The sequence below is a fragment of the Schistocerca nitens genome, chromosome 8 (genome assembly GCF_023898315.1).
Source record: "Schistocerca nitens isolate TAMUIC-IGC-003100 chromosome 8, iqSchNite1.1, whole genome shotgun sequence".
Lineage (NCBI taxonomy): Eukaryota > Metazoa > Arthropoda > Insecta > Orthoptera > Acrididae > Schistocerca > Schistocerca nitens.
Window position 1 is genome coordinate 101,991,739 of NC_064621.1, and position 17,567 is coordinate 102,009,305.

The 17,567-nt window shown below is 44.3% G+C and overlaps 1 protein-coding gene across 1 annotated transcript in view; it reads left to right on the plus strand.

Annotated features, from left to right (window-relative positions):
- Positions 1–17,567, plus strand: part of LOC126199424 (uncharacterized) — a gene marked incomplete at its 5' end in the record, with an annotated part of 737,054 nt that overhangs the window by 273,622 nt on the left and 445,865 nt on the right. The window contains one exon of the mRNA XM_049936342.1: positions 14,827–14,892. Coding sequence (XP_049792299.1) covers positions 14,827–14,892 — 66 coding nt within the window. The remainder of the gene's footprint in view (positions 1–14,826; positions 14,893–17,567) is intronic.

Sequence of the window (17,567 nt, forward strand, 5' to 3'; positions counted from 1 at the left end):
TAAGTATACTACCATAGTTAGCTAGTTAGTAAAAGAAAAAAGTCAGTTTACATTGCCACTAGTTTTAAGAACTTGAATGTATAACATGCATCACGATGTGCATTAAGAAAAAAACATGCTTGCAGTAATGTACATAATAGCTGTAGAAGCAAGCTGCAGCTGCATCAACTTGTTCTTTGGTAGTACCAATCGAGTCACTGGAGGACGTGGAAGCAGATGTAAGCACGCGTGTCCGCCATCTTATCCTTATTAAAGCTCGTGCCGAGCATGTTCTACCTCAATGATGCAGACCTCTATGGTGTAATACATAAGGAGAAACCTGTCCTTAAGTAAGTAAAATGTAAAGAGCGTTCAATAAATAATCCAACACATTTTTTTCCTGAAATCAAGTTGGTTTTACTCAGATTTCCGATACCCCATATTATTCCCCATTCTTTTGACTACAAACTTCTATTTTTCAACGTAATCTTCGTTCAGTGAGACGGCCTTACGCCCGTTTACTGGGAGTACCAGTATGCCTGCATGCTACCACTCTACTGGCCGACGTCTGAGTCAACGTCATGCAGCTTAAAAACTTACCCATCATACACGTACTGCTTCCCTTGGAGTGCATCTTTCATTGGGCCAAACAGACGGAAGTCGGAAGGCACGAGATCTGGGCTGTAAGGTGGATGAAAAACAACAGACCAGCCGGCCGTTGTGGACGAGCGGTTCTAGCGCTTCAGTCTGGAACCGCGCGACCGCTACGGTTTTTCTTCTGTTGTTGTTCATCTTATAACGTGTTTGCAAGACACTACCCATTTGGAGCAACTACACTCAAGCGCCAAAGAAACTCTTATAGGCATGCGTATTCAAATACAGACACATGTAAACAGGCAGAATACGGCACTGCGGTCAGCAAAGCCTATATAAGACAACTGCCTGACGCAGATGTTAGATCGGTTACTGCTGCTAAAATGGCAGGTTCTCAAGATTTAAGTGAGTCTGAACTTAGTGTTATAGTCGGCGCACGAGCGGTGGGACACTACATGTCCGTACGACCGTTTCACGAGTGTGCCATGAATATCAGACATCCGGAAAACATCAAATTTCCGACATCGCTGCGGCCGGGAAAATATGCTGCAAAAACTTGACTAACAACGACTGAAGAGAATCGTTCAACCTGACAGAAGTGCAACCCTTCCACAAAGTGCTACACATTTCAATGCTGAGCCATCAATAAGTGTCAGCGTGCGAACCATTCAACGAAACATCGTCGATATGGACTTTCGGAGACGATGGACCACTCGTGTACCCTTGATGACTGTACGACACGAAGCTTTACGCCTCACCTGGGCCCGTCAGCACTGACACTGGACTGTTGATGACTGGAAACATGTTGCCTGGTCCGAAGAGTCTCGTTTCAAATTGTATCCAGCGGATGGACGTGTATGGTTATAGAGACAACCTCATGAATCCCTGAACCCTGCATGTCAGCAGAGGACTGTTCAAGCTGGTGGGGGCTCTGTAATGATGTGGGGCGTGTGCAATTGGAGTGATATGGGACTCTTGATAACGGTTTGATACGACTCTGACAGGAAACACGTTCGTAAGCATCCTGTCTGATCACCTGCATCCATGTACGCCCATAGTGCATTCCGAAGGGCTTGGGCAATTCCAGCAGGACAATGCGACACCCCCACACGTCCAGAATTGCTACAGAGTAGCTTGAGGAACACTCTTCTGAGTTTAAGCACTTCCGCTGGCCACCAGACTTCCCAGACATGAACTTTGTTGAGAATATCTGGGATGCCTTGCAACGTGCTGTTCAGAAGAGATCTAGCCCCCCCCCCCTCGTACTCTTACGGGTACATGTAGAGCCCTACAGGTTTGGTAGTGTCACTTCCCTCCAACACCACTTCAGACATTAGTCGAGTCCATGGCACGTCGTGTTGTCACACTTCTGCGTGGGCCCTATACGGTATTAGGCAGGTGTACCAGTTTCTTTGGCTCTTCTACACGTCAACTTGAGTATTCGTTTCGTTTGCAATTGCTCCAATTATTTTAAAATTTGCGGAGCAATTTTCTCTGTCCCTTCCGTCTCATTTGATCACAAGTCTACTAAAACTCTGTTATGGATCTCCATATCGTCTCCCATTTCTTCTATCGCATCATCCGACAAGTCTTAATCATTGCAGGGATCTTGAATGTACTCTTTCCACCTATCTGCATTAGATAATAGACTTCCCATTGTACTCTTAATTTTGACGCCCTAGCTTTTAATTTCACGGACTTGAAATCAGTCATTTCGACAGTGAATTGTTTTTCGATGTTTTCATTTTTTTCCTGTAGCCAATACGATTCCATGCACATCCTATTTATTTCATTCGTAAACGAATTAGGAAGTCTCTTAGGAGCTAAGAAAGCAAGTACTGAACGCTGAGATCGCGTCAACTGTTTTCATCTTGGCTATTTTCCCATCAGATTGTGGGGCGGCGGAGGAGTAGTGAGAAAATAAGTTCGTTTATACTGGAAATTATTGTTTGTTTGCATAAAAGCCTGCTTGCTGTTTGTTGTTAATGCTGTCTTTCGCCGTTCTCAACACTGGCTCTCTATTTACTTTGTAGACCCCCAGAAAGCGATTTGACAAAACCTGAAGCCTGTAAATAGAGTTCCTAGTGCCCACTTCCTTGAGATTACAATTATAGCTGCAGCTTGTAGCTCTGTAGAGTCAGGAAGTTGTTCGGGATTTCTAATCAAAGACGACTTTCCAAAATAGTTGAGTATATTCTCAAAATCACAAATATACACACAAATATCCCTCCAACCTAACTAACAGAACAGTTCAGAGTCTATTGCGCCAATGCAACCATAAATGTCCGAAATAATTGTTGAAATGAATGCTCGCCATAATTTGATGAAATATCTCATCAAACGCCACGCTATATTAGTAGTAGAATATCTGTCCCGCGACGGCACGTGAAAATACGACAATACGCACACTGAGGCTAGATAATGAAAATCATTCCCGAATTAACACTTTACTTGAAACGCTTTACTGGTTACGCGCATCTCGAGTAACAGAATACGGCACCCGAGGCTGTTAGTAGCACTGATACTGGCGCGGCGCGATTCCCGACACAGATGGCGTGTCATTCAGCGTCTGGAGAGAACTGGGGCCTTTTTTCCTCGCACAGCGCTCTTATATATATATCCGCGGTGCGGACCGCTGAGGAAATGCTCGATCAAATCGGCTGGCTCGACTAGCCGCTAGGCTAGTAACGCACCACTTCAAGTTACATAATAAATTTTAGCTTCTCTTGCTGAAGGCCGATGAAGCTCCTAATTTAACTGTGCATTCAGCACGCAGGGAAGTATTGATAATAAATTTTTGACGTGGCTAACTTTAATAACTTAGGCGAGAGAATTAATTTAATTGCACTGCACGCAGCAGATGGGCTCTGAACTGTCCCTTCTGAGATCCGCTATTGCTACAATTTAATAGATATTTGAAAGAAACTTTTTACAGCTTCATCATCATAGCGGACCTCCAACCTATTAAAATCTAAACATCCTATTATGATTTATAAGCTCACTTAATCTATCTTGCTTCCTCTAGTTTTGAGATGAAAACCACAAAATCATGAATTTACACTAACATCTTAATTTGTGAAATCCAAAGTACTATTTTTATTAAATCATTATGAAAGCTGAATCTAAATACAAATTTTGCAGTCTCTAGCTCTTTTCTGTGCCGCCAATTATTTTTATAGAAAAACGTCCAAATAAAGGAAACGGCTGAAGTTATCAAGTTGATATTTAACACACATTAGTTTATCATTATTCCAGACATACTAGGAAAGTTTTATGTCATTTGCTTGATTTTTAAGGTATTGCGCAACATCTATGACGTCAGAGCTAGCAGACTGACTAACACACAATGGAAACTGATGTGAATTTGCTGCAGCGTGAGTAGGCTGCTTCCCTACAAGATGACATGTGAAGGTACCGTAGTTCAACCTTAAGCTATGTCTAGAAAGAGCTACTGATCTCAAAACTGGTATATTTAAATGATTTCTGGATCCTTACCAACGCCGGTTTCTAACAATACTTCATTTTCTTATGAGGACTACATTAATGAAAGAAATGAATGATCAAATGTTGCATGTTGTCAGTCAAATTACCATTTTCCCCAACATTTTACGTTTCCAACTAGCACGAACTAAGATGCGGGTTCGATTGTCACTGCAACGGCTGCTTTCTGTCATTTGCTTACGTTCAGACACGTAGCGACGTTGTGAGAACATGCTGCCTAATTTCAGTACGCAAATAGTTCTCCAGTCCGCATTTGGTGATTTATTCTCCGTGATTGTGCTACTAAAAGCAGATGATACATAGAAAACTGTTCAAGTGTCATAGTTGGTAGTACGAGCAAACGTGAAATTTTCAAGGAAAACACTGCAAGTTTTCGCTGTCAGCAAACCAACCTTCCCTGTCCGCAGCGGACGGTTGAACTCCCACAATACATAAACACTCTCTGCACTTCATGTGCTGTCATCTGCTAGCATAGTCTTCAACCAAAATTGAAATATTCATTTTTACAGTATCTTCATCGTTATTATGCCTCATAGTGGTATTATTTGTAAAATCTTTCTCACATCTCTCTCTTAGATGAAGGCTACGTATTTTTTTCTATAATTCTACAAATTTCACAAGTTTCGCAATATTGAACACATCGCTTTTTGAGTTAACATTGCTTTCTGAATTTTTTTTTCGATTAGTGGAAAGCAGTTACAAAATTTTTATTTATTGACTGCATGAGTAAATATTTACTTTCGTTCTGATCGGGGAAATTACAGCCATGAAAATAACGGCTTTGGGAGCAAACGTAATTTTCTCAATGCTTTTATACCGCAGCTCTTTTTTCCTGCAAGTGCGGACATTCGTTTATTGGCTGCTGTGAAAAATGTGCTGTGATTGAGAGAGGTGTGTAATTTCCCTGCGGTCTGTGATCCTCGTGGCTGACCCTAGTCAGAGGAAATTGCGGTGCACTTAATTAGATGCTCTGAGCACGGCCCCACTTTATGGAAGAGGACTTACTACTTCTGTGCCATCCCTGGGGAAGTGATTAATTTCTCTCCCGCTAATAAGGTTGAGCACATTCGTTGAAATCCAAGGTAGCAACTTTTACCCTGTTGAGAAATCGTTTTAATGTGAGCTCTTTGGTTTCCTGTGGAATGGAGGCCATCGACCTACACGACATTCACGCAAAAAGTTTAAAAAATGGTGCCTTTACTGTTTGGATTTCGACACAAATGCCCTTGCATTTCTGATAGTATGTGTAGATTTTCACACTAGAATTGCCATGTTGTTGTTTTGTTGATAAACGTTACCACTTTGGTAACATAGTTCAAAGGACGGATGAAGACAACGGCATGCCACCCCGAACAGGACTGTATCTGGTAAATCACTGTGGCGTTCCAACAAACATTCGGGTTGGTGAGAGCTTCACTTTACAGTTTAGTGTAGAATCAGAACAACGACGAGATTTGTGTTCTATCGGATACACTCTGCGATCAACAGTATCTAGACACCGCTATGCACGCGGGATTGACCAATAGACGTTAGGCGGACTCGCCAGTATAAAAGGAAGCGTGGAGTACTGTGTTGTCCCCTATTTCCAAAAGAGGAAAAAACCCAACGTTGCCAGACAGCTGTCGCTCGATTAGTCTGTTGCCCACACTCGGCAAAATATTGGAACGTTGCTATATCGTCTCAAAAACTATCTGGAAGAAAATAAGATCATCCGCCACGAATAGTTTGGCTTCCAGCCACGGTTATCGGCGGAGCTTCAGCTGCTTCAGGTCACAGAGTCCATACAGCTCAACCTGAATAGACGGAACTCCACAGTTGGAGTTTTCCTAGATATCGACAAGGCATATGATCGGGTGTGGCCGGCAGCTGTGGCTGAGCTATTCTAGGCTCTTCATTCCGGAACCGCGTGACCGCTACGCTCGCAGGTTCGAATCCTGCCTCGGGCATGGATGTGTGTGATGTCCTTAGGTTAGGTTTAAGTAGTTCTAAGTCTAGGGGACTGATGACCTCAGATGTTAAGTCCCATCGTCGTCAGAGCCATTTGAACCCTTTGATCGGGTGTGTCGTGAGAAGCTTATAGTCAAACTAGACGATCAAACCCGTCTCCCCTACTTTACATCAAGCTGATTGATAGCTTTCTGCAGGACAGGCGCCTGTTTGTACAAATAGATGGGAAGAAATCATCACTGAAAACTGTCTCAGCTGGCATCCCACAGGGAGCGGTGATAGCGCTATGCCTGTTTAATTTGTATATTAACAACATTCCCACCATTCAGCTCGTCACCGGCAGTCTGTACGCCGATGACACGGCCTTCCTAGCCTCTGCAAGGAACATCGAACAACTTGTCAACAGGATGCAGCGACAACTTGTCGAAGGTGGGCCAGGACTAGAGAAATACACGAGCTGACTGCAGAAAAATACGTCGCTGGGAAGATAAAAGACCAGGCAACTCGTCTTTTTCACAAATTAGACGAGTATCGGGGAAATGTCCGCCAACTTGCGAATGTATGCCAGGCCCTACTACAACGTTGGCACAAATACAAGGTGCCTCGAGCCATTAATTGCAGCCCCACAGGACCGTCAAAGATGATGCAGTCTTCAGTTATTCGATATTTTACATGTAAATAGTTACTGTCACCCACTCGTACAACTACCAAACCAACACCTTCAAAGGACTCAAGAACACATGAGATGTTTCTGAAACGTCTTGGCAGATCAAAGTTGTGTGCTGGACCGAGACTCGAATCACGGATGTTTGACAGTCGCGAGGAGTGCTCTTAACGACTGAGCGACCCAGACAATGCTCACGACCCGCCTTCAGTTCTTTACTTCCGCCCATATGTCATCTGCTACCTTCGAAACTTCACAGAATTTCTCCTGCATACCTCGCGGGACTAGCTCACTCTTCAGTGGAGTTCGTGTGTGTGTGTGTGTTCAAATGGTTCAAATGGCTCTGACTACTATGGGACTCAACTGCTGAGGTCATTAGTCCCCTAGAACTTAGAACTAGTTAAACCTAACTAACCTAAGGACATCACAAACATCCATGCCCGAGGCAGGAGTGTGTGTGTGTGTGTGTGTGTGTGTGTGTGTGTGTGTGATTCTTCAGTGGAGTTCGTGTGTGCGTGCGTGCGTGTGTGTGTGTGTGTGTGTGTGTGTGTGTGTGTGTGTCTGTGTTGGTGGGTGGGTGGGTGTGTGTGTGTGATTTAAAAAAAAAAAAGAAAAGAAAATAAGTAACCTGATGGGGGATTAAAATTGTATGCCAGACTTACACTCAAACACGGAACGTTTACTCTCGCAGGGACGAGAGAAAATAGTTTTGAAGAAGTGAAAAAATGTCGTCCTGGTACGCTTCATGTCTTATTTCTAAAAATTCTCTTTTCACTGGAAAATAAGTCGTATCAGACAAAGCTACAGCTGAGTGGGTCGTCACTGTTACGAGTAAATTAAGTTGAAGAAGCTCTGAAGACGCATCAATTTGCTGTAAACAACATCATTGAGCTCAAAATGAGTTTAAAAAGCACGTGAGTGGAATGTTCATTGTGACATCAATGGTCTTAAAATAATAAAGCCGGACGCGAAACGGCGCCTGGGATGCGGGCAAGCCGACGAACCGTTGGAATGTGCTGTGCTGTGCAAGGTAGTGATATGACGCCTGTAAATCTCATAATTCGACACTTTCAACTGTCGTAAATCTCGCAATTCGCCAATTTCAGCTGTCGTAAGTCTCATAAATCGATAATGTCATACATCAAGTATTAATAAAAAACGACAATCTGCTTTTAATTGTAAATAAAATGATGGCCCTTTCACTTAATGCCGTTGATAAAGGTAACGACTAACATTACTGGTAGCTGACGATGTCTGCGTATATTCTGCAAAGAAAAATACAATCACAGTGTCTATTAGCGCCGGCCGCTGTGGCAGAGCGGTTCTAGGCGCTTCCGACCAGAACCGCGCTGCTGCTACGGTCGCAGGTTCGAATCCTGCCTCGGGCATGGATGTGTGTGATGTCCTTAGGTTAGTTAGGTTTAAGTAGTTCTAAGTCTAGGGGACTGATGACCTTAAATATTAAATCCCATAGTGCTTAGAGCCATTTTTCTCTCGTAGCAAACTCTCGCTAACTGTCTTTTAACGGAAATCTATTAATATTAACTGGAATACACAGTGCTTGGTGCAAAAGTGTAAGACGTCAGTTGTGAGCGACATCAGAGCATAGACTGACACACATTTTTTAACACTCTTTTCTTTTTGTTCCACGGTAGTGGGTTGTAGTCCCCGGGTTGGTGCCAATTATTTAGCGCCTCCAACTCCTTCGCAGTCGTCATCCGTGTACTTCTTTCCGTGAACATCAAAGCTGGGAGGCCTCTCGGAAGCTCATCATTGACGAGAATATGAAACAGATTTTCGCAAAACCATTAACACACTACTGGCCGATAAATTGCTACACCACGAAGATGACGTGCTACACACGCGAAATTTGACCGACAGGAAGAAGATGCCGTGATATGCAAATGATTAGCTTTTCAGAGCATTCACACAAGGTTGGCGCCGGTGGCGACACCTACAACGTGCTGACATGAGGAAAGTTTCCAACCGATTTCTCATACACAAATAGCAGTTGACCGGCGTTGCCTGGTGAAACGTTGTTGTGATGCCTCGTGTAAGGAGCAGAAATGCGTACCATCACGTTTCCGACTTTGATAAAGGTCGGATTGTAGCCTATCGCGATTGCAGTTTATCTTATCCCGACGTTGCTGCTCGCGTTGGTCGAGATCCAATGACTGTTAGCAGAATATGGAATCGGTGGGTTTAGGAGGAAAATACGGAACACCGTGCTGAATCCCAACGTCTCGATCCCTGTGTCAGCAGATGGGGACGTTTACAAGACAACAACCATCTGCACGAACAGTTCAACGACGTTTGCAGCAGCATGGACTATCAGCTCGGAGACCATGGCTGCGGCTATCCTTGACGCTGCATCACACACTGGAGCGCCTACGATGGTGTACTCAACGACGAACCTGCGTGCACTAATGGCAAAACGTCGTTTTTTCGGGTGAATCCAGGTTCTGTTTAAAGCATCATGATGGTCGCATCCGTGTTTGACGACATCGCGGTGAACGCACATTGGAAGCGTGTATTCGTCATCGCCACGTAATTGGTACGGGGTGCCATTGGTTACACGTTTCGGTCACTTCTTCTTCACAATGATGGCACTCTGAACAGTGGACGTTACATTTCAGATGTGTTAAGACCCGTGGCTCTACTCTTCATTCCATCCCTGCGAAACCCTACATTTCAGCAGGATAATGCACGACCGCATGTTGCAGGTCCTGTACGGGCCTTTCTGGATACAGAAAATGTTCGACTGCTGCCCTGGCCAGCACATTCTCCAGATCTCTCACCAACTGAAAACGTCTGGTCAATGGTGGCCGAGCAACTGGCTCGTCACAATACGCCAGTCACTACTCTCGATGAACTGTGGTATCGTGTTGAAGCTGCATGGGCAGCTGTACCTGTACACGCCATCCAAGCTCTGTTTGACTCAATGCCCAGGCGTATCAAGGCCGTTATTACGACCAGAGCTGGTTGTTCTGGGTACTGATTTCTCAGGATGTATGCACCCAAATTGTGTGAAAATGTAATCACATGTCAGTTCTAGCATTATATATTTGTCCAGTGAATACCCGTTTATCATCTGCATTTCTTCTTGGTGTAGCAATTTTAATGGCCAGTAGTGTAGAAAGTTTTCCTCCCCAACTGCCGCCCTTCTCCTATGACTTGGCAAATGTTAGTAATTCATTATCCTACCTTACGTTTGGGAATAATGTTTCATGGGCGAATAAAAAACTGATGTTGATTTTTCTCTCTTTTCTCTTTATATCTTGCTGTTCAGAGGAGCAACACTGTGGCACGACCTTGCACTGTGAAACACTTTCGGAAAATGGAATACAGTATCTACGTGCATTCGAACGTCTAGTCTCGCTAACTTGAACAAGTGGTGACCTGATAGGAGTGTCCAAGCTGCAGGGGATAGCTTTTATGTCCTCTGACTGCGAACGAGGTTGCCGCATAGTGTTCCCGACACTCGCTCTTCCCATCCCACACAGCTGAAACCAGAAATACATGGGTGTTTATTGGCCAGCTTTTCTCGCTAGTCGCTCGCTTACTCGCTGCTGCGTCCTAGAAAACCGGCTGCCACCGTTTTGCAACGACCACTGTTACCGCAAACGAGGTGTATTTTATACGAACTATGCTAGAGTTAATACATAAGCTGAAAATAACGAAAAAATATACGAGTGTATGGATTTATACCATGTCCCCACTTTACATACGAGTCTGAACCTATGCAAGAGGATCACTGACGAAACTGCCAATATTAATATGGCTAACTTCAAAATTAAGGATTTCTCTATTATTGGTTACATTTTAAATTTATAATGTGATCGTAATATAAGCTCACCACGGAAAGTATTTGCCACCCCCCCCCCCCAAAAAAAATAGCTTAACGCTGCCTACAACTTTGATAATGACCTCAGTCCTACGAGGAAGAAAATGGTTCAAATAGCTTTGAGCACTATGGGACTCAACATCTGAGGTCATCAGTCCCCTAGAACTTAGAGCTACTTAAACCTAGTTAACCTAAGGACATCCCACACATCCATGCCCGAGGCAGTATTCGAACCTGCGACGGTAGCGGTCGCGCGGTTCCAGACTGAAGCGCCTAGAACCGCACGGCCACACCGGCCGGGTAGGAGGAAGACAGTCCACAAGTTGCATCAGGTATGCCAAGTCCACCTGAAGCCGCTCGTAGACCTCCCAAATTGCGGACTTCTTAGGCTGTTATGTTTCACAGTTACTTTCATTTATCCCAAGACGCGATTAAAACCGGGTGTTCGTGGGAGACATTGCATCCGTCAGACGAGTGACGTGTAGAGCAACTTTCTGAACAAGCCTCTCCTCATCGTAGAATACAGAAGTGTGCACACAACACTCATCTTGAAGATGTAGAAGAAAGGACACCACTCTGTCACCGTGAATGTTGAAATAAACATCCTGGGTCATGTTCACGGCTACCAGAGTAAGCACGCCCGAGTCTTTTCCTCCTCCTCCTCCTCCTCCTCTTCTTCTTCTTCTTTTTCTTTTTCTTGTTCTTCGGACGACTAGGGTTGCCACTGTTTGTCTGCCTCATTCCGTGGATGTATTGGACCAACTGCCATCCCATCTCTTGGGTAGTCCTCTGGCTAGCCGTTTCCTTTGCTGTCGTCCATGTTTACAAATTTTAGCTACTTTTGTGGGGGTCCATGCTTTCCTCATGATCCGTCAAATGTGTTTTTGTCTTCATGCATTTACTGATATCTTGTATTCTACACTGTTCCCTTGTTCTTTTTTCCCATATGGTTGCTCCTTAGATCTGTCTTAATACCTTCATTTTCACAGCCATTAACTTTTGTATGATCTTTTTCGTTTCTGATCTATTTTGTGCTGAAAATGTCAAAACAGTACGCACCACTGTTTTATATCTTTTATTTTCCAAACAGTTGTCATAAATTTGTTTCTCCTTGTAGTATTTTGCAGGCATTCAGCTATCCTTGCTGGATTTGTCACTTGATTTTTCACTTCCGTGGTTAAGTTTTTATACCTGGCCATAACAGTGTCTAGATGTTCATCACATGTTCAGCTGACAAACTATCTACTTCTAATTTACGTCGTATAGGTGCTTTTTATATTACCATACTCTTAGTTTTCTTAGATGAGATTTCCGTGTTATATTGCGTAGCTTTTTTATTAAATTGGTGAAGTAACATTTGTAAGCTGCGTGGGATTAGCCGAGCGGTCTAAGGCGCTGCAGTCATGGACTGCGGCTGGTCCCGGCGGAGGTTCGAGTCCTCCCTAGGGCATGGGTGTGTGTGTTTGTCCTTAGGATAATTTAGGTTAAGTGGTGTGTAAGCTTAGGGACTGATGACCTTACCAGTTAAGTCCCATAAGATTTCACACACATTTGAACATTTTAACCTTTGTAAATTATCCTCATTCTTTTGTACCAGTACAACACCATCAGCGTAACATATATTATTGACCACTTTATTTCCCATTTCATAGTCTGGTTTCTTTATGCGTCTTCAGCGATGCGGTCCAGCATGAGTTTGAACAGGAGTGTACTTAAAGAGTCTATCTATCTATCGCTTGAACCTTGTCCCGCAGGGTCAGCCATCGTTAGTTGTATTTGGCATGTTAATGTTCAGTGGGTAGCCGGATGCTCTTCCTGCCGCCACCCCGTACGCCCCCGGGACGGAATTAGTCTACCCCAACTGTTTGCGTCGAGTGTAATCCATGGAATAGTGCGAAAGTGTTCAGATGTCTGCGAGCCGTGTAGCTGAGGCGGAACATGGGGACCAGCCCGGTATTCACCTAGCGGGATGTGGAAAACCACCTAAAAACCACATCCAGGCTGGCCGGCACATCGGCCCTCGTCGTTAATGCGCCTGGCGGATTCGATCCGGGGCCGGCGCGCCTACCTGAGTCCAGGAAGCAGCGCGTTAGCGCTCTCGGCTACCCTGGCGGGTAGTGTGCTCAAAGAGTCTCCTTGCGTAATTCGTTTAACTACTATAATTTCAACTGTCAATCCTTCGTGTGCTTCAATTCTCATTTTATTACCTGTATATACAGTATGAAAATTAATAAAACAAATTCCAGGCACTGACTCCTGACTGGAAATCGAGGAAAACAAGTAGTATGAATATGTGTCTGGCAATGAATCGTTACCACGGTAGATGGCGCTGACAAATAAGCTCCTCTGACCACGTGTCGTGTATTCCTTGGGTATTGCAGGCTGTATGATTGACGCAGCGTACTATAAGCAGCAGTATGGTCCGATATTTATGTCGGCAACAAGCCGACATGGTGTTTGTGTACGGGCAAGCAGATGGAAACGGTCGAGAGGCTGCACGGCTACACCAAAAGAAGTACTGTCACAGACACCAGCCATATCGCACAATATTTCAAGCCCGTTTTGAGCGTTTGTGTCATCGTGGGTCCTTTCAGGCAGACGAACGTGCAGGGAAGCGGCGGACTGTGCGTACACCAGATCTGCAGGACCGGATTCTACAGGATATTGAGACGAACCCTAGTACAAGCACCAGACAAGTGGTCCCCCAACAGGGTGTAAGCCAAAGTACGATTATGTGTACCCTGCATGAGACTCGCTACTATCCCAACCATATGCAATCCCATGGAGGCCACACTGAACATCTGTTGTTACTTGGATGCGATGCAGCTCTGTACTGTATTCCAGGATGATTTGTTGTCATTGCACGCACACCGTCCATTTCCGGACACATGTTCGTAGGACCATGTTCCCTACATTTACAGTCGGGAATTCGTCCATGCAGTTTGTCAGTTTTATTCACCCTGTACACTCAAGTCAGGCAAAATTCATGGTACGAGAAACAAAGCCAAAACACCCTCCCCACTATACCCTCTCATTGGCCGTAGTAGCAGTCGACGCCTTGCATCATTTGAAAAGGCGCAGAAGCACTCGTCGGATCACGCTACACGTCTCCAGTGAGCCAATGGCAACTCCCTTTGTTTGCCCCACTGAAGAACTACAGTTCAATGTGTTGCGGTGAGCAATTGCCTTTTCCGAGGTATCCGACTGCAATTCTCTATTGCATGTGGAAATCATTCTAATGCTTGCTCGGTAATTGGTCGAGATGGACCTGTATTCACTGACAGCGGCAATCGCTGTCAGATTTGAAACTCACTGTGACTGTCAAGGCGCCAACACGTCTCAGATTACTGTCGGTTGGGGTAGATCACATAACTAATGACGAGGTATTGAACAGAATTGGGGAGGAGAGAATTTGTGGCACAACTTGACAAGAAGAAGGGATCGGTTGGTAGGAAATGTTCTGAGGCATCAAGGGATCAGCAATTTGGTACTGGAGGGCAGCGTAGAGGGTAAAAATCGTAGAGGGAGACCAAGAGATGAATACACTAAGCAGCTTCAGAAGGATGTAGATTGCAGTAAGTACTGGGACATGAAGAAGCTTGCACAGGATGGAGTAGCATAGAGAGCTGCATCAACCCAGTCTCTGGACTGAAGACCGCAACAACAACTGGGTATTCTTACGACCACTCTTCATACACCATGTTGCCCGGCTGCCTTGATATGGCAACAAATCAGACAGCTTCATTCACGGTGCTATCATGGGTGGATCCAAACACCATAGCTCGTTTCTGCCATTCTCTCACATCTTCATGGGAACCAATGTTACTGAAAGGATTGCTTATGACGCAGTGTCGCACACACACACACACACACACACACACACACACACACACACACACACACACACACACACACCACCTCACGTAAGTCATCGGGTGGGGGTCACTGAACGCTTGGTATCAGTTCAACACCAAATTCAGCGCTCGAAAGCGACCAGAGCGTCTGGTGACGTTTTAACTGCCAAAGAATTTTTGTTTCGTGAGGCGAACTTTGTAGCGTCGCTTATCCATGCGAATAACGCATCTGGAAGTTCCAAGTCAAATAATTCTCTATTGCTCGCTCGTTAATGTATGAAAACTTTGTGGAGGCTGCGAGTGACTCGACAGTATCGGGATTCCAGAGGTGTCAGTGTAGGAAATACTACTGTACGTCCCTGTTTAATGTTGCGACGCCGCTGTGCTTCATATTCCTGAAAGCAACGTTATTCTACTCTAACAGGACTACTTTCTGTTTTCAGGACAACGAGAGGAAAGGAAGACACTCCCAGAAGAGAATGGATTCCTTACCGCAGACAATAATCAGAGTAGGTGTTGAATGATCCTATTTCAAAGTAACACGACTAACAAAAAGTATGTGTTGTGTCTGGAAACTAACCCTAACCTTTACATTGCCTCATACATAAACGCAAGCGTCATTGTATTCCATACTAAGAGTTATGGATTTGTATTTTGTTCATGTCTTCGGAGATACATTTAATCAAAATCATTTTACATCTTGTCGATAACCTATTGGTAGCAGCTGTGCTAGAGATTTTTCTGTCAGTAATTTACTGACTTCACAATCATTGCAGAGTCTTAACTCATCAAATCTATTTTCACTGGAATTTATGTTGTTTCGTGGGAAATGATTACATAACCTCTGATAAGCAATGATGATGGACGACAATAAGTTACTCTGAAATGGGGATACTAATTTGCGCGAAGATATAACTTTTTGGTAGCAAGTGACAGAAGACGAAAGATGACCGCCCTAAATAACACGAGCATTCCGTCGCATAACGGGAAACTCCGGGCCAGAATTGTGTGAAACGTCAAGTCCACCTGCGTAGTACTTATAAACACCTCAATTCGTCGGCGGTGCGCAGCATACCAGAGGTGAAAGCAAAAGATTACATCCGATTTCCACCTCAAATGTAGTACATTTTTCGATAGCTTTTGCGAAAGACTTAATTGCACATCTCAGAAAGCACTGACTATTTCGAGAGCTCCAAGTGCTTTGTAAAGGTACGGCGTTCATTTAAAAAGAAATGTAGCTCCTGATTACTCCATTGATAGAAATTCACGACTATTAACATTAGAAGGAGGTGCTCGTTCTTTTGCATCCGATCCCTTATTCAAAAACTTGACTATCTTGAAGATTTAGTACAATACAAAGTGCATTTCAGTGAAAGCTCTAGTGAAAAAAGAAAGAGGGGAGACATGCAGACCGTTTATCCGTCTTGACCGATGTCTTCATTGTGCAAAAAAGACTTTTTACGAGATTTGGAACGAAGGGAGAATGTCAGGGAAGATTTTCTTTTACCGATAGGTCCATTCATGTAAAAAGTGTTTGGCTTCTGTGTTAACAGCTGTGCACTGAGACCCAGAGAACTGCTTACAATACAGCTCATAGCACTCGTAGGCTGCCAAGTGCCGTTTTTAAATGCGCGCAACTTACTAAACAAGATACAAGGTGCCCGACAAAAAAGGACTGGGACTGCTGGATTTTAAAACTATGACATCAAAGCAAAGATGCAACAAACGGTACGTTCATTGAGAAAGCAGTTTCGAAGTAGTAGTTACAAAAACTGCTATCAGATGGAGCTGTAATTGCAATATCTATTGCCTATCGCCCGGAGCGATTGTTCCACCATGAAACGTGCAAGGAGGTTAGCGTACCAAAGTCGCCAGTTCATACCCGTACTCGCTGTGCGCGTAGGGATGACTTTGCGAACCAGATTGTCGCAGCTACTCATAAGGAAGGATTTGATGTTGGCTGTAATTGGTACACAGACGAATCACACTTCCCTGAATGTACTCCACAGAACAACGCGTTTTTTTTTTCTTTTCTTTTTGAATATCAAGGGTTAGAAGACACTATTACGGCAACAAGTCGACGCTTTCAACATGATTTAGTGTTACGAAACGACCCAGTGGAGAAACCATTCGCCAGATTTTCGCCGAGTTCGGGCGGGCTGTCAGTGGCTGATGCTGTAGTGGGGATTATTCGCCCCAGGCCAAGCGTAGCTACCACTGAGAATGTCGCCGCAATTTTCTGGCCTTATACACCAACATCCGATGAAATACGTCTGCAGAGACTGGTTTGGAGCGTTCTAGCCCGCATGCAACACTGAGAAACAGTTTACACACGCTTCCATTCAAAACACAATGTCGCCAATTGATACTTGTAGCCGCTGTGCGCGAGGGGATGACTTTGGGAACCAGATTCTCACAGCTACTGATTAGGAAGGTTTTGATGTTGTCTGTAACTGGTACACATATGATACACTCTTCTACCTGAATGTGATCTTGAATAAACAAAACTCGCGTTTTTGCGGTTCGAAACGTCAACATTTGTATCAATAGAAACTACTGCATTCTGCCGAAGTTACTGTTTGGGCTGCGGTACGCGGGGGAGACATTATCGGACGTCTTTTTCATGCGAGAATTGAGAACAAGTGAATGTTGCGTTGCAGTTATGCAACAATCTGTGACCACATAGCCGGCGGTACAGGATCGACTTCGCGCTGAGTGGTTCATGCTACATGCGACCCGAATACATCGTAGCGAACAAGCGTTTCGCTTTTCTCGGTGAATTTTTAGGAAGTAGACTCATTTCGTGGCATTGTATGAAATTTAGTAGCGCAAGCATGGATTTGTCTCGATATTCACCCGATCTGGCTCACTGGGGGATACATCGAAATACACTGTCTGCCAGAAATATCCCGCTGCTCTGCACAAACGTGAATCGTTCTTTCGTTGAGACACCACAGGACGTGACAGCAAATTTCTTTATTTGTTTCCACCACCTCTCTTGCGAGGAGTGGTCATTTTGAAGAGATTGTTTTGCGAAGACTGCTCCCAGAAGGTGAGATTGTTTATGCATGCTGGTACGAACTGCCATCTGCTAGCAGATTTTGCAATTACTATTTCGAACTTATGTATATAATTCTTGCTAAACTAAAACTAAACTCCTCCCGAACAGGCCATGAAGGCCGAA